Source organism: Hemibagrus wyckioides, linkage group LG06 (genome assembly GCF_019097595.1).
Source record: "Hemibagrus wyckioides isolate EC202008001 linkage group LG06, SWU_Hwy_1.0, whole genome shotgun sequence".
NCBI classification, from domain to species: domain Eukaryota; kingdom Metazoa; phylum Chordata; class Actinopteri; order Siluriformes; family Bagridae; genus Hemibagrus; species Hemibagrus wyckioides.
This window is the reverse complement of record NC_080715.1, coordinates 45,115,023-45,132,522: the sequence shown is the minus strand read 5'-3', so window position 1 is coordinate 45,132,522 and position 17,500 is coordinate 45,115,023. Positions and strand designations below refer to the sequence as shown.

Here is a 17,500-nt window from a genome sequence, read left to right as displayed (position 1 = left end):
CACTGTCCTCATCACCCTCACCATCCTCACTGTCCTCACCATCCTCATCACCCTCATCATCCTCACTGTCCTCATCACCCTCACCATCCTCACTGTCCTCACCATGCTCATCACCCTCACCATCCTTACTGTCCTCACCATCCTCACTGTCCTCATCACCCTCACCGTCCTCACTGTCCTCATCACCCTCATCATCCTCACTGTCCTCATCACCCTCACTGTCCTCACCATCCTCATCACCCTCATCATCCTCACTGTCCTCATCACCCTCACCATCCTCACTGTCCTCACCATGCTCATCACCCTCACCATCCTTACTGTCCTCATCACCCTCACCATCCTCACTGTCCTCACCATGCTCATCACCCTCACCATCCTTACTGTCCTCACCATCCTCACTGTCCTCATCACCCTCACCGTCCTCACTGTCCTCACCATTTTCACTGTCCTCACTGTCCTCATCACCCTCACCATCCTCACTGTCCTCACCATCCTCACTGTCCTCACCATTGTCACTGTCCTCACCATCCTCATCAGCCTCACCATCCTCACTGTCCTCATCACCCTCACCATCCTCACTGTCCTCACCATCCTCATCACCCTCACCGTACCGACTGTCCTCATCATCCTCACTGTCCTCTCCATCCTCACCATCCTCACTATTCTCACCATCCTACTATCCTCACCGTCTCCACCATCTTCACTGTCCTCACCTGCCTCACCGTCCTGACTGTCCTCACTGTACTGTCATCTCTCTGCAGTCGAAAGCCGGCTCCCTATAATGCGCAGCGGACACGAGCGGGCACCAGGCCGCCGTACCAGCGCTGCAACTCTCAGGACTCGCTGGACGAGTTGGCCATGGACGATTACTGGAAGGAGATGGAGATCATCCAGCACAGCGGAGACGCCGAGCCTCAGGACGAGGTGCAGCTCAAAGTAGCCGATGGTGAGAGTGCACTCGAGTTTCACCCATCGATCAGTTCAGGGTTCAAAACTCTTAAACAAACAAACAAATAAACAAACAAACAAGCAAACAATTAAATAAAGTCAGTCTCCCAGATCTTCCATCACAGTACATGTAACTATAAATGGATAAAAAGCCTGGCTCTGTTATTTAGTGCATTAAAAAATCCACTTGGTTACATCGTGTCATTCCTTATATGGACATTTATGGATAGTGTGTGTGTGGATGTGTGTGTGTGGGTGTGTGTGTGGATGTGTGTGTGTGGGTGTGTGTGTGGATGTGTGTGTGTGTGTGTGTGGATGTGTGTGTGTGTGTGTGTGGATGTGAGTTAAGCATTCTGACCCTTCATGTGGAATTGTTTTTGTATAGAACTAAAAATAATAGTCATAAAGAACAGGAAAGTTTCATAAAGCAGCCTCACAGGAGAGGAAACATGAAATAAACACATATCTCTACAGGAAGTGGAAGCTGTGACTTCCTCCCAGCAGGAAGTGGGAGATGGAGCTGTTATTCTCTGCTCTAACACTCACACTGGTGTTAACATTGTGTGTGTGTGTGTAGGAAATAATTGGACAGTTGCTCCTTTAAACCCAGTTTTTCAGTTTCATGGCTAATGTTAACAGTCATTCTCCAGGATGTTGAAGTGGAACTTATTTTCCATTACAGAGCAGATTTTAGAATTTTCAGAATTCAGCACTAGTTTAATAATAAAGTTGACTAGCATTTGAGAGATAGCTTGTTTCCAGCCCCTGATAGTTTATCTTGTGTCCTGTGGTGTTAGAGGGCGAGCAGGAAGAGGCGTGGCTGACGGAGGCGGGGCTGGCGACTCTGTTTGACGAGTCTGCGACGGACGACGATGACGGCAAGGTCCTACTGTCCACTCTGACGCGTACGCAAGCCGCCGCCGTGCACAAGCGCCTGGAGACGCTGCGCAAACGCAACAAGCCCCACAGCGTCCCGGACGTCAGGGACATCTTCAAACCACAGGACACCAAGGTCAGGACACAAACAGGTCAAAGGTCATCATCCAGAGAACTTGGTAGATCATTACAGGCAACAGATTGTAGCCCTTCTGGTATCTCTGAGTACACTTCCACAGCTGTTCCAGAAACATCACTAAACCCTTTATCCGTTCATTCTGCCTTCTTCTGTAAGGATGATGAATCCAAGTCCAGAGAAGGAAGTGAAAACACAAAGAAGGAAGAGGAAACGTCATCTGGTATGTTCATAAGTTTCAATAGTTAACACTGACCTTTTTACATGCCCACCACACACACACACACACACACACACACACACAGAAATGCCTCAGCTATAAGCAAATAAATGTGACGTGAGCTGAGTTTTAACAGCTGTCACATTAAATAGCTAAGAAGCTAACAACATAAAGCACCAAAGATCCTCAAAATGCACACAGAAAATGTTCCACCTTTGAAATATTAGCATACGACATATTACACTAGCCTAGTAACTTGTAGTCCAGATCCATCTAAAGGAAATATTTGAAACGTTAGCATGTTAATGAGCTAGCCAGCTTACTAGCTACTGAGATAACACTGAACACAGCATGAAATGAAACAGAAATGAAACAGCTCACACAAATGTTATATCTTTGAAATATTACTGTACTAATTAGCTAAACGATTGTTTTACTGTGCTAATTAGCTGAACAGCTCAGTGACAAAGTAGCAACGATCTTTAAAACACACATAATAAACGTCACATTGTGATTCGTCTCATCATCTCTTTTTTTCTGGTCTTCTGATCGCGCCGGGTATGGGCGTGGCCGTAGGAAACGGCGAGGGCAAGGCCGACACTGAGACGGACATCAACCAAGAGGTGTCGTTCTCTGAGCAGGCGCTGACCTACAAGGAGGGGTCGAAGGTCACACCACCCATCGATGAGACTGACGACAGGCTACCTGTGAGTGAGGCGTGTCAAACATTAACACCTGCACTGATTTACTGTGTGTGTGTGTGTGTGTGTGTGAAAGTATACAAGAGCAAAGTTTACAGAGTATGCATTCACACAGTGGCTGGTTCTGATTGGTCGATACATGATAAAGGAATGTGTGTGTTGTGCTGTGGAGATCTTTGCCCCTGCAGAATGAGGTTATTAAATAAACACTTTATGAGTGTTGGTTAAACACAGGAGGGTTTCACTGTGTGTGTGTGTGTGTGTGTGTGTGTGTGTGTGTGTGAGAGAGAGAGACAGTGTGTGAGACGCTGTCTTGGAGAAATGACGTTAATAAATGTGGAATTCAGCGTGAGAGCGTTTATAAAAGCCATACACGATGATTAGCATGATGTGTATTTCAGAGAGAACAGTGAGATTTATAAAACTGTTAATGACGCGTACTGGGATTCCTGCTGACCCCTGCTGGCCAAACTGCACAACTGCACCATAGAAACCAATAAACCTCTGTCTTCTACAGTATTTATTATTCTCTCTCTCTCTTTCTCTCTCTCTCTCTCTCTCTCTAGGATTTCAGGGTAGTGAGAGATAAGACAGGAATGACTAAAGTGGGTGATCTCTCTCTGGCCGACATGAAGAAGGTCCACCGTCTCGTCCTGATCGAGGTGAGCGCTCTGTTCGATACGGCCGGCATCGACCTCAAGACCCACAAACCTCTCCGGATAAAGGTTAAAGGTCAGTCCTGGCTAGAAAACCTTTATCCATAATCCTAGTTTTTTAGTGGATTAAATCCATGTGTTTTAGTAAAAACTGATGATTTATAGATATTTTTGGGGCTTAATAAAGATTTTCAGTTTCCAGTGTGATCTTTACTGTGGTGTTTCTGCAGAGTCGGGATTGTTCGGGGTTCCTCTCACAACGCTGCTAGAACAGGACCAGAAGATGATACCTGGGACCCGAGTGCCAATCATACTGCAGCGGGTACGTCATCATGAGCTCATCAGGAGGATCACCATACATCACTGATTAACTTGTTATTGTTCTAATGTAAAATGGAGGATTTTTATTCCTGTCTTCTTCTTAATCAGGACAATATAATGATTAAAGTTTCTTGTTATAGCTAATTTCCCACATAGAAGATGAGGGGCTGGACACTGAGGGGATTTTGAGGGTCCCGGGAGCAGCCACCAGAGTAAAGGTGAGAGAGAGTATACGATAATATCTAACCCTTTCTTTTCAACAGACATAAGTCTACGTACAGATATAGACATGTGACTTCCTCCCAGTCTGTGAACAGTAAAAGGTGTAAGTGGATTATTGCGAGTGTGAACAGTAAAAGGTGTAAGTGGATTATTGCGAGTGTGAACAGTAAAAGGTGTAAGTGGATTATTGCGAGTGTGAACAGTAAAAGGTGTAAGTGGATTATTGTGAGTGTGAACAGTAAAAGGTGTAAGTGGATAATTGTGAGTGTGAACAGTAAAAGGTGTAAGTGGATTATTGCGAGTGTGAACAGTAAAAGGTGTAAGTGGATTATTGCGAGTGTGAACAGTAAAAGGTGTAAGTGGATTATTGCGAGTGTGAACAGTAAAAGGTGTAAGTGGATTATTGCGAGTGTGAACAGTAAAAGGTGTAAGTGGATTATTGCGAGTGTGAACAGTAAAAGGTGTAAGTGGATTATTGTGAGTGTGAACAGTAAAAGGTGTAAGTGGATTATTGCGAGTGTGAACAGTAAAAGGTGTAAGTGGATTATTGCGAGTGTGAACAGTAAAAGGTGTAAGTGGATTATTGCGAGTGTGAACAGTAAAAGGTGTAAGTGGATTATTGCGAGTGTGAACAGTAAAAGGTGTAAGTGGATTATTGCGAGTGTGAACAGTAAAAGGTGTAAGTGGATTATTGCGAGTGTGAACAGTAAAAGGTGTAAGTGGATTATTGCGAGTGTGAACAGTAAAAGGTGTAAGTGGATTATTGCGAGTGTGAACAGTAAAAGGTGTAAGTGGATTATTGCGAGTGTGAACAGTAAAAGGTGTAAGTGGATTATTGCGAGTGTGAACAGTAAAAGGTGTAAGTGGATTATTGCGAGTGTGAACAGTAAAAGGTGTAAGTGGATTATTGCGAGTGTGAACAGTAAAAGGTGTAAGTGGATTATTGCGAGTGTGAACAGTAAAAGGTGTAAGTGGATTATTGCGAGTGTGAACAGTAAAAGGTGTAAGTGGATTATTGCGAGTGTGAACAGTAAAAGGTGTAAGTGGATTATTGCGAGTGTGAACAGTAAAAGGTGTAAGTGGATTATTGCGAGTGTGAACAGTAAAAGGTGTAAGTGGATTATTGTGAGTGTGAACAGTAAAAGGTGTAAGTGGATTATTGTGAGTGTGAACAGTAAAAGGTGTAAGTGGATTATTGTGAGTGTGAACAGTAAAAGGTGTAAGTGGATTATTGTGAGTGTGAACAGTAAAAGGTGTAAGTGGATTATTGTGAGTGTGAACAGTAAAAGGTGTAAGTGGATTATTGTGAGTGTGAACAGTAAAAGGTGTAAGTGGATTATTGTGAGTGTGAACAGTAAAAGGTGTGAGCAAATGTGAATTATGTGAAGATGTAAGAATTATTTTATTAAATGTAAAATGTAAAGAATTTAAAATGAATGTTAATTCAGTTCTTTTAGTGAATGTGGATTGGTGTATTACAGATACTATAGTTACTAGTTTTAGTTTTATTCCTGTCTTTAATTGGATGTATTTAGTTATTAATTGGTTTTGTTCTGTTTTCCTGAGGGGTGTGTCTAAGTCATGTGATTGTTTTGGCCTCTGTACATGAGAGTAAACAGGAGGTGTTGAATGTAAATGATGTAAGCAGACCTGGGTGTGGACGATTGTTCCTGACACTGTGTGTGTGTGTGTGTGTGTATGTATGTGTGTGTGTGTGTGTGTATGTGTGTGTGTGTGTATGTGTGTGTATGTGTGTGTGTGTGTGTGTGTGTGTGTGTATGTGTGTGTGTGTGTGTATGTGTGTGTGTGTGTGTATGTGTGTGTATGTGTGTGTGTGTGTGTGTGTGTGTGTGTGTGTATGTGTGTGTGTATGTGTGTGTGTGTGTGTGTGTGTGTGTTTGCAGGCTGTGTGTCAGGAGCTGGAACTGAAGTTCTATGATGGTTTGTTTCCCTGGGAGTCTCTTAAGCAGCATGACTCTGCAAGCGTCCTCAAACTCTTCATCAGAGAGCTTCCTCATCCTCTCCTGACTGTGGAGTACTTCAGTGCTTTCTTCTCTGTGCTCAGTGAGTTACACACACACACACACACACACACACACATACACACACAATGAATCCAGTTTTCTGTGTGTAAATCTCTATAAAAAGCACAGTAGTGGTCAGAAATGGAAACCAGATCCAGAGTGAGACGCTGCTCAAGTTCAGTTAAGGTTAAAATGCTGGAACAGCCAAAGGTAAACATGTAGCTACAGTACGGTGATAACCTTGATAAAAAATGCAGATATGAAAATGAAACATGTCTAATCATGTCTAATCTCAGGTAACGTGCTCTTCTGCCCTTCTGCCCTGCATTATTGCCTCTTCTGCTTTTAGCCAATAAGAACACTGTTCTGGAATCTTGTGTGTAAAATGTTGTTGGATCTGTGGATCATGTCATGTGTGAAGGTGACATACATGTACATGTCTGTAGAATTCCCCACCAAGAAGCAGCAGCTGCAGGCCCTCAATCTGCTGGTGCTCCTTCTGCCGGCGTCCAGCAGAGACACGCTCAAGGTAATTCGCTTCACTTACGCTGTTCACATTCACAAAAATCCACATCCACCTTTCCGCCGCTCACACCTCGACAATCCTCAGGCGCTGTTGGAGTTCCTCCAGCGAGTTATCGACCACAAGGAGCGCAACAAAATGACGCTGAATAACGTTGCCATGGTGATGGCGCCCAACATCTTCATGTTTAAAGGCTTCCGGAGCAAAATCACCGAGCAGCAGGAGTTCACCATGGCAACAGGCATGGCCAACATCGTCAGGCTACTCATACGATACCAGGACCTGCTCTGGACCGTACGCATACGTCTCACTACGCCATTCTCACGTATATGTGATCTTTTTTTTAATCCATTTGAACGTTTTATTTAACGATATTTTTGTTCCGGTTGCTGTTTCTGGTCCAGATCCCCAAGTTTGTGATGACGCAGGTGAGGAAACAGAACACAGAGAGAAAGGTGAGCCGAGAACGAGCGGTGAAAAAGCTGCTGAAGAAAATGGCCTACGATCGAGATCGAGAGAGGAACAGCGAGAAAGTGGAGAAGAACACAGAGGTGAGATTGGACACGTCTGTTTCAGACTTATGGAAGGAGTGTCCAGTCAGATGTAGAGCTGTAGCTGGTCTTCAGGGCAGCTCGACTTCTGTAGGTTTTCTCTTCATGTTTACAATATCTTTGTTCATTCATTAATTAGCTATGTTTTACCCCAGGACACTGTCCCTCAGTGTCAGTTAGCATTTTCTGTAGCATACTGTGACCTCTAGTGGACAGTTATGGGTAGTGCATGTAATAGCATCCGTATCTAGAAAACGAGATTAGACTCTATTTTTCTATCCTTCATTCCTTTTATTCCTCTTTTTATTTATTTGCTAAAGACGTACAGAACTCTAGTTACATTTTGCAGACAGTAAATTTCACTATAATTCACCGTGTTCAGATCAGATCAGAAAAACTTATTTTAATGCAGTCCTCATTATAACAAAAGAGGAAGCTTGTCTTTAATTAAACAATTTAATGCTACCTCACTGAATATTGACAATAACCAAACTGTGTGTGTGTGTGTGTGTGTGTGTGTAAGGTGGATGGAGGCTTCATCAGGGTCCAGGCTCCGCAATTCTCAAAGGTCTCCATGGCAGTGGAGCTGACTGAAGAGCTCAGAGCATCAGACATCCTCACACGCTTCCTCAGCCAGGAGAGGTGAACACACACACACACTCACACACACACTCACACACACACTCTTGATATATCATGATACATCATATTAAGCACACATGCATTCACAGCACTGAAATACAGAAAGCAGGAAGCAGAGAGTAATGATAAAGTGTGTGTGTGTGTGTGTGTGTCCTGTTTCAGCTCACTGCTGGTGAAGAGAGAGGATCTGTATCTGTATGAGATCGGAGGGAACATCAGTAAGTAATTGACACTCACACTTCATTTGTTTGACATGTGTTTACACACACTCACACACTCACACACTCGTTTCTGCATTGTTGTAACATTTCCATAATCAACAACACAGTGTTAATGAAGTGAGTTCCATTTTTGTGACTGTTTGTTTATTATGCATTGTGTGTGTGTGTGTGTTTGCGTGTGTGTGTGTGTAGAGGAGCGCTGTCTGGATGAGGAGACGTACATGAAGGCCCTCCTGGAGCTCAACCCCACAGCCGAGTGGGTCATCAAGTCCGTCCAGCGCTAAAGTTCGCTCCCTGACCTGCCAATCATATGACTGACCAATCAGAGGCGAGTGTGAGATTTAAGGGAACGTTGTGTTTCTTCCACGTCATCTCCCGCGGGTCGAACGAGACCCGGTCTGCTCTGCACCGTGGAGCTCCGTCGGCGTGGAACATCGGCTCGGGAATGTGATTGTTTTTTCTTTTAATGGGAAATTTGTGATTTAATATAAACACCTGGGATTAGTGGACACTTTAACACAGTGAAGACGTTGAGGGAGAAACGGTCAGCGCTACAAATCATCAACATTTCATTTATTACGCATGACTGTGTTTTTTCTTTCTGTTAGCAGTACTGTACTGGGGGGGGGTATCATTATATCTCTAAACACTGAGCGTTAATGATCACAGTGGAGCTGTTCACATACACACTGCTGTGGAGGACACAAAGTGGGCGTGTCTCAGGAGTGCAGGACGTTCAGTTCATTTCCACTGCTATAGAAATGATGAAATCCAGACCAGGGCTGTGACGATATATCGATATATCATGAACACGATTAACATTACACTATGACATCATAAAAATCATCATCATCAGATTCTGAGTAGAGAAATGAACGATAGTGATAGTTAAAGTGCTCGATCCACTGACGTTATGAGTTTAGTGTAGGATATTAGCATGATTAGTACGATGTATTAGCATGACGGTGTATCGCGATAACAGGAAATCATTTAGTAGTTAAAGTGTTAATGTTAGTGAAAATGAGAGGCAGCGCCGCTTCTGCTGAAACATTCTGATTGGTGGATCAGGTGTGGATTAATTTTCTATAACTGCAGCTCTCACTGTAGCGCTGATGTATATTAACACACTGGATCTGATAGATCATCGTTTCCATAGTAACGGCTCGCTCACAGGGATGCCTTCAGCGGACGTTTCATATAATTCTGTAGATCAAACTGATGTTTTCTGTAAGGAGGTGTTTCTGTAGCATGTGGGAGGAGTCTCCAGTGTCAGCGGTAAAGCTGTACGTTTTTATATTAAGAGAGAGAATAAAGAGAGACTGGTGAGGAAAACCACCGTCTATAGCTGCTATAACAGAAGAGACAACAGGACGTAACGGGAGGCGACGTAACGGGAGGCGACGTAACGGGAGGCGACGTAACGGGAGGCGACGTAACGGGAGGCGACGTAACGGGAGGGGACGAAACGGGAGGCGACGTAACGGGAGGCGACGTAACGGGAGGGGACGTAACGGGAGGCGACGTAACGGGAGGCGACGAAACGGGAGGCGACGTAACGGGAGGCGGCGTAACGGGAGGCGGCGTAACGGGAGGCGACGTAACGGGAGGGGACGAAACGGGAGGCGACGTAACGGGAGGCGACGTAACGGGAGGGGACGTAACGGGAGGCGACGTAACGGGAGGCGACGAAACGGGAGGCGACGTAACGGGAGGCGGCGTAACGGGAGGCGGCGTAACGGGAGGCGACGTAACGGGAGGCGACGTAACGGGAGGCGACGAAACGGGAGGCGACGAAACGGGAACTGACGTAACGGGAGGCGACGTAACGGGAGGCGACGTAACGGGAGGCGACGTAACGGGAGCTGACGTAACGGGAGCTGACGTAACGGGAGGCGACGTAACGGGAACTGACGTAACGGGAGGCGACGTAACGGGAGGCGACGTAACGGGAGGCGACGTAACGGGAGGCGACGTAACGGGAGCTGACGTAACGGGAGCTGACGTAACGGGAGCTGACGTAACGGGAGGCGACGTAACGGGAACTGACGTAACGGGAGGCGACGTAACGGGAGGCGACGTAACGGGAGGCGACGTAACGGGAGCTGACGTAACGGGAGCTGACGTAACGGGAGATGATGATGATGATGATGATGTGGGTTCCTCTGCACTGCTGAACAGAACAAAAAGACATGTACAGTCCAGTGCTGTGAGAGCTGGTCAGCCAGGCTGTTAGCGCTCAGCTAGCCAGAATAAACATGCAGTACACTAGACATTGAACTGACACAGTGCACATTTAACATGTTTTCCCTGACACACTGAAACTCAACATGAAGCTAATCTTAATTCTGCGCTCGTTAAAACATTAACTTACTGCTTTTTTACTCTGTGCTTATCTTCATAACAGTTCACATCTGCAAAACTCCAGAAGTCCCTCGTTCTTCACACAGTTGTGTCCACTACATTCAGGAGGAAAAAACTATTTGTGACACTTGCTAACTAGCTAGCACCAAACTGCCCAGATTAGCATAGACTGGTCTGAAATATTTAGACCTGATGTACTGAATCGTTCTGTGAGTACTGAATGCTAATATTTAACTCCTTCAGTAATATTTTCACACTTCAGTCTTATTAGTGCTTCAGAGAAGGTTTCACACCATCGTCCCCTCAGCTCTCGGCTGAAAAACGTCTAAAATTAATGTAAGATTAGAAAGCTCGATCTAAACCCACACTGAAGGGAGAAAGGGTATCTTGGGAATGAAAGCCTCCAGTGTATCTTCTTCTTTTCCATGTTTGATGAAATGAAACCTGAATGAAGCTGTGGTGAAGATGAAGCCCTTCTGACCAATCACCCGAGCTCCTTCTGAGATCCATGACCAATCGTAAGCTACGAGATTTTTAGCTGCAGCCACATTTTAGTGAGAAACAGGAGAAAGAGCCGGTGATTCCTAAACGTCCATCGGTCCTAAAAATGAATTCGATTGTTAGCGTATTTATTAATATTACGTTACACAGTACTGTACAGAATAGTGTGGTGATGCAAGCTAACCTTTTAGCTAAGCTTTAACCTCGCATGTCAGAAATAATCATCAGAATTCAGTTTGGACCTCGGAAAAACCTCCAGAATTCCAGAATTCGCAGTCAGGAAATCCACCTAGCTGGAGTTCCCTCACACTGACATAGCTGACCTCAGAGGAACATGGAGTCCCAGTGCATCATATTCGACTGGAAAGCACTTGATTTTTACTTTCTGACTGGTACTCTGTTTAGATCCGAATTGATTTCAATCCCAGTTTTAGTCACAGAGACTAGCCTTACCACCCTGACCCTCCTCTGGACAGCCACGTTTCCCTCAGCAGAAGCACTAGAAGGTGTTTAGACCAAAATTTGAAATGGATTGCTGCATAATTACCATATATGGGCGTTTTGTGGGCGTGTCTCTGTCTAATTAAACCTACATTACACACATGTGCACTGCAGTGATGGAGAACTGGATTTGAAGCTGACGCTCATTTGATGATTAATTACACTTTCACTGATTTCTGCTTCATTTCATTATTTTAAACAATCGATGGAAGATGAATGAGTTTGTCGTCCGTTAGCGTGAACGCGCGATCTGAAGTGAATAACAGAAATATAGTGCATGTATTATCCTCTACATTTGCTACTAAACTCACCTGTTATACATTTATTCATTTACTTTTAACCACTAACACAAACTGAGATCCAATCTCCTTACGTAAGGAGTCTAATGATTCTAGGGTCTGCTCTCTGGACTGATCTACCGCTGTGCTAGCCATAGTGGCTGTGGTTCTAAACACTGTTTCAGACCTCAGATGCTGGGAGAACCACCTACAATAAAAGCCTCCAGACTGTAGCGCTAATGCTACGATAAAAGCCTCCAGTCTGCAGCGCTAATGCTACGATAAAAGCCTCCAGTCTGCAGCGCTAATGCTACGATAAAAGCCTCCAGTCTGCAGCGCTAATGCTACAATACAAGCCTCCAGTCTGTAGCGCTAATGCTACATGCATAGAACCTCCTGTGGAAATTTGATCTTTTGCTGTTTTTATTGTTAAATGATGTAAAGTTGACATTTCAAAAGAATCAGGTGATTTTTTTTACTCTAGTTGTGTTTTATACTGTGAATATGATAAAGTGACTGCTGTTGTTCATTAATAACCACTAAACAATGTTTTGTAAATAAATATAACGGTCATTTCAGGTGTCTGTATTTTCATGTTGGTATATTAGTGTTTGTCCAGTCTGAGTCTCGTTTATTCTTTTGGTTCAATGTTGTTGTTTTAATATGCAGTGGTCAAATCATTTTAATAGTAATGGCTAATATTGGTATTATAACTACACTGTATTGCCAATAGTATTGGGACACCCCTCTAAATCATTGAGTTGTTTTTCAGGGGTTCTTCTCGGCCCCTTAGTTCCAGTGAAAGGAACTCTTAATGCTTCAGCTTTTTGGACAATGTCATGCTCTTTGTGGGAACAGTTTGGGGATGACCCCTTCCTGTTCCAACATGACTGCACACCAGTGACCAAAGCAAGGTCCATAAAGACATGGATGAGTGAGTTTGGTGTGGAGGAACTTGACTGGCCTGCACAGAGTCCTGAACTCAACCCCATAGAACACCTTTGGGATGAATTAGAGTGGAGACTGTGAGACAGACCTCCTCGTCCAACATCAGTGCCTGACCTCACAAATGTGAGGAATGGTCAAAAATTCCCATAAACACACTCCTAAACCTTGTGGAAAGCCTCCCCAGAAGAGTTGAAGCTGTTATAGCTGCAAAGGGCGGGACAACTCCATATTACATTCATGTACATGGAAAGACAGACGTCCCAAAACTTTTGGCTATATAGTGTACATTTATGTTAACTTTTAAAAAAGCCAGGAATGGAGAGACTGAAGAGGTGTATATAAAGAAAGAGATGATGGTCAGACAGTGCTGTGAGAGTTATACATCACACTCCTTCATTCTGAAACATGGGTACCTGCTCAAGCCATCCCTTATCTCCTCCTCTGCAGAGAGCTTCATGCACATCACGTCCTCTCAGCTGAAGTTCTGCCTCCAAAAGAACAGACCTATGTTTTCATACTTGTTTTATTATCTCGCTCTTTATTCTTTTGCATTTTTTAACCTGTCCTTTGCTTCACACTTTCAGATTTGTTTGCTTGTCTGCTTTAAATGTCTTGGTACTTTAATTACCCTTCCACTCACCTGTTCTAACACACCTTGCTGAGGAATTCTCACAGGGAAACACCGAAAAGTTTCAACCTCTCTCCTGAAGTTTACAATGCCTCAGTTTCTGACCGTTCCTTTATCTGCAAAGTGTATGTCATGTGGAACAGCAGCCACTTAAGGTTAGCATAAACACACTCATAGAGCTAAAGCTGATACAGAGTAGGTGGACAGAAAGGTGGACTCGAGTGAATGAGGGTCTGTGAAGGAAATGGTGAGAGAGACACCTACATTAAAATCAGTGTAGTGTATGTTTAAACATACACCAGTTCGTATATTCTTTATTATATAGTATTTTTTAGAACTGGAAGAAGCTGATGACATAACACACAACACCTTACCTTATTCACAGTCATGAAGATGATCTAAACATCCTCAGACTTGTAGCTCCACCCGCTCTCTCTGTCACACTCTGAAAGTTCCTTCTGAGAAAACTAACCTGGGATCCGCATACCTCTCTCTCTCTCTCTCTCTCTCTCTCTCTCTCTCCGTGTGTGAGTTCAGGAAAATGGCTGAAGCCAGTATTTCAGTAGATCAGTTTTCAGTGGATCAGTTCATCTGTCCAGTGTGTCTGGATCTCCTGAAGGAACCGGTGACTATCCCCTGTGGTCACAGTTTCTGTAAGGTGTGTATTAATGACTTCTGGGATCAGGAGGACATGAAGGGTGTCTACAGCTGTCCTCAGTGCAGAGACACTTTCACTCCAAGGCCTGTTCTACGCAGGAACAACATGCTGGATGAAGTGGTGGAGAAACTGAAGAAGACTGAAGTCCAAGCTGCTTCTCCTGCTCACTGTTACGCTGGACCTGGAGATGTGGAGTGTGATTTCTGCACCGGGAGAAAACTCAAAGCCGTCCAGTCCTGTCTGATTTGTCTGGCTTCTTTCTGTGAAACTCATCTCAAACCTCACTATCTATCTCCTGCTTTGAAAAAACACACATTAACTGAAGCCTCAGCAAAACTACAGGAGAAGATCTGCTCTGAACATGACAAGCTGATGGAGATCTACTGCCGTACTGACCAGACCTGCATCTGCTTTATTTGTGCGATGGATAAACACAGAGGACACGACACCGTCACAACTGCAGCACAAAGAGCTGAGAAAGAGGTGAGAATCAAATCCTACTCATTTTAATAAAACTGTGTGAATCAATTCAGAGGAAGGTGTAAAAGTTTGGGCTGTAGTTAAGAGTGTCCATGTTCAGTGCTGGCTGTAATCTGGTCAGACCAGTTAGTGAACAAATGAGTGAGTCTTCACATTGTATACATGCTCCTCTCGCTAAAAATATCCATGTGCTACTTACATAACAGCCAACTACATTAGTTATACAGGAGGAAATGTAACTCGAGTTCCACCAGTTGACCACCATCTCCTTGGTCAAATGTATGTGGACACCTCACCTTCACACACATGTTCATTCTTAACCATCGCATGTCTGCAAATTAGGAAGTGGGGATTGGTCACCATTCTGACACAAGGGCATTTGTAAGTTTGGGCAAAAAAACCTTGTTCCTCGATCGAGCATCCCAGATGATCAAGAGGGCTGAAGATCTTCCACACTGACCTTGGCAAAGCGTGTGCTGTGTGCACAGTCACCCTGAAACCGGTTTAAGTTAGACCCTTTATTTCTACTGAAAACTAAAACTTATCACTACAGAAGAAATACATTCTAGACAATGATGTGATTCCAAATTTGTGGCAAAAGTAGGAGAACTGACCAAGCTCATCATTTATAATCTCAGGAATTTTAATGGTGTGTCCTCAGAGTGAGCTACAGGAGCAGCAGATGAAATTCCAGCAGAGGATCCAGGAGAAGCAGAAGAAGGTGCAGGAGCTGAAACAGACTGTGAACACTATAAAGGTGAGCAGTGAGCAGAGACAGAGCTGCTCCTAGAAACACACACAACATGGACAACCAGTCATTTAGAGTCCCAGTAAGAGAGGGAATGATAGATGAGATTTAAATCTTCTGTGTGTGTGTGTGTGTGTGTGTATGTGTGTGTGTGTGTCTGTGTGTGTGTGTGTGTGTGTGTGTGTGTATGTGTGTGTGTGTGTCCTTACAGCTCAGTGCACAGACAGCAGTAGATGACAGTGAGAGGATCTTTACTGAGATGATCAGCTCCATGGAGAAAAAGCGCTCGGAGGTGACGGAGCTGATCAGAGCTCAGGAGAAGGTTGAACTGAGTCGAGCTGAACGACTCCTGGAGCAACTGGAGCAGGAGATTGCTGATCTTCAGAGGAGAGTCACTGAGCTGGAGCAGCTTTCACACACACACGATCACATCCATTTCCTCCAGGTAACACTCACTGTCTGATCTACAGAGCCAGCTGTTCCTCACACACTCTCTAAAACACCTCTCATTAAAGCAGCAATAAGTGTGTCTTTCATCTCATTTGTTCTCTGTAGGCTTTAGCTTCTGGACGTCAGTCTCCTGAAATACAAAGACCAGACTTTGACAGGTCCAGGCTCACTGCCCCTCAACATCTGTCATTTGATGGAGTGAGGAATTCTCTCTCAGTTCTGAAGAAGAGACTGGAGGCATTCTGTGAAAAGGAATTCTGTGAGGAGGAACTCAACAAGATCCGTCCAGATGGTAAGAGGAGCTGCTCCTGCTGGAGAAACACAATGATGGACGTCTTTACTCGCTCAGCAACAGCCATATATTTTCATGCCCTGTCTATAAGTAAAGCTGGCTACTTGATCTGTATGACTTTAGCAAGGTTACTAGCTCAGATCTTTATTTATTCCTGATTTATATTTGTTTGCTGCAACATACTTGAACTAAAATACAGGTCTGTCTTTGTTTGTATTTCAGCTACAGCAGTTCCTAAGACAGGTCCACCGTCCTGGCCAGAAAGCAGAGAAGATTTTCTGAAATGTACAAAAAGCTGTCTCACTCCTCACATATTCTGTGAATTAACCCCAACATGTTCACATTGTTCAGTTTGTTCTTCTCTTTTTAACTTTTAGATTTCTGTTATCTGACTCTGGATCCCAACACGGCAAACTGTAACATCAGACTGTCTGAGAAGAACCGAGCGGTGCGATACACCAGGAAAAAGATAACATACCCTGATCATCCAGACAGATTCGAATGTTTCTCTCAGGTCTTGTGTAAGGACAGTGTGTGTGGACGCTGTTACTGGGAGGTGGAGTGGAAAGGGGAGGGTGTGTTCATATCAGTGTCATATAAAGACATCAGCAGGAAAGGACTGGGTGATGAGTGTGTGTTCGGACGCAATAATCGGTCCTGGAGTCTGTATTGTTCTGCTTCTTCTCTCTCCTTCTATCACAACAACAATAAGACTGATCTCAGAGTTCCATCCTTCTCCAGGATCGGTGTGTATGTGGATCACAGTGCAGGAACTCTGTCCTTCTACAACGTCTCTGACACCATGAGACTTTTCCACAGAGTCCGCACCACATTCACTCAGCCTCTATACGCTGGCTTCTGGGTTGGTATTCCATCAGCTGTGAGGTTGTGTGATCCAGAATAACAAGCCTGTGTTTAATGTGCAGAAACATCTTGAAAAACATGGATGCATATTTCTTCATTGATGATGAACTGTGGTGAAATTATAACATTAGATCATAACCCACACTATATAACGTAACATACAAAAAAAGTTCTTTAAGATTTTAACAAAACACTGTGCTGGTATAAATGTAAATTCTGAAAGTTTGGGGATTTGTTGGTACATCATAGTGCTTTATACTCTCAGACTTTACTCCAGATAGGCTACAAATTTTCTCATCATACAAATTCACACTCCTACAACAGAACAGAACTAATCTTAATCTTAACAAACACAAAACGCAGTTCAGTTTATTCATATCCACACACTGTTATCTTTAGTGATAATACCTGATAATAGAGACACGTAAAGTGGCTACAAGACATCATACAGTATATTAGCATTCTAATCAAACAAGCTAACCAATTAGCATCTAGAATAACGACGCTAAAAAGCTTTAAACTTCACTAATGTATCACAAACACCATTTACCCAGACACACTCACTAGCAGGTGCCAGAATTTACACAAATTCACCTGAAAAATAGATTTAAAAGCTGCTTAAAGACAGAAAACCTCCTTCTCGGCACCTCCCAGTCCTGACTGGAAGTAATTCATGACTGGAATTTGGTAAAACGTCTGTGTAAATCTCAAATAATACTTTATTCCTTTAATGAAATCAACTGAAAATAA

The 17,500-nt window shown here is 43.9% G+C and overlaps 2 protein-coding genes across 7 annotated transcripts in view; both read left to right on the top strand.

Moving 5' to 3' along the window:
* Positions 1 to 9,499, top strand: part of arhgap18 (Rho GTPase activating protein 18) — a 25,016-nt gene extending 15,517 nt beyond the window's left edge. Inside the window, exons 3-16 of one of the 5 annotated variants that reach the window (XM_058391957.1) lie at positions 762 to 946; positions 1,746 to 1,960; positions 2,120 to 2,184; positions 2,746 to 2,887; positions 3,448 to 3,613; positions 3,768 to 3,859; positions 3,999 to 4,076; positions 5,985 to 6,144; positions 6,551 to 6,633; positions 6,715 to 6,921; positions 7,032 to 7,268; positions 7,702 to 7,820; positions 7,983 to 8,038; positions 8,234 to 9,499. In XM_058391957.1, the coding sequence (XP_058247940.1) occupies positions 762 to 946; positions 1,746 to 1,960; positions 2,120 to 2,184; positions 2,746 to 2,887; positions 3,448 to 3,613; positions 3,768 to 3,859; positions 3,999 to 4,076; positions 5,985 to 6,144; positions 6,551 to 6,633; positions 6,715 to 6,921; positions 7,032 to 7,268; positions 7,702 to 7,820; positions 7,983 to 8,038; positions 8,234 to 8,325 (1,897 nt within the window). In that variant the 3' untranslated portion in view covers positions 8,326 to 9,499. The remainder of the gene's footprint in view (positions 1 to 761; positions 947 to 1,745; positions 1,961 to 2,119; positions 2,185 to 2,745; positions 2,888 to 3,447; positions 3,614 to 3,767; positions 3,860 to 3,998; positions 4,077 to 5,984; positions 6,145 to 6,550; positions 6,634 to 6,714; positions 6,922 to 7,031; positions 7,269 to 7,701; positions 7,821 to 7,982; positions 8,039 to 8,233) is intronic. The other 4 variants (XM_058391958.1, XM_058391959.1, XM_058391960.1 and 1 more) reach the window with 4 other exon arrangements.
* Positions 9,500 to 12,753: 3,254 nt separating this feature from the next.
* On the top strand, positions 12,754 to 16,958 carry LOC131354390 (tripartite motif-containing protein 16-like). Of its 2 annotated transcripts, XM_058391963.1 has the most exons (7): positions 13,786 to 13,916; positions 14,015 to 14,399; positions 15,058 to 15,153; positions 15,356 to 15,589; positions 15,700 to 15,886; positions 16,109 to 16,171; positions 16,264 to 16,958. In XM_058391963.1, exons 2-7 carry the CDS (start codon positions 14,022 to 14,024, stop codon positions 16,788 to 16,790), a joined length of 1,485 nt encoding a protein of 494 aa, XP_058247946.1. In that variant the 5' UTR covers positions 13,786 to 13,916; positions 14,015 to 14,021; the 3' UTR covers positions 16,791 to 16,958. The 2 variants fall into 2 exon arrangements, with proteins under 2 accessions (XP_058247945.1, XP_058247946.1); XM_058391962.1 differs by having other exon boundaries at positions 12,754 to 14,399.
* Positions 16,959 to 17,500: the final 542 nt, after the last annotated feature.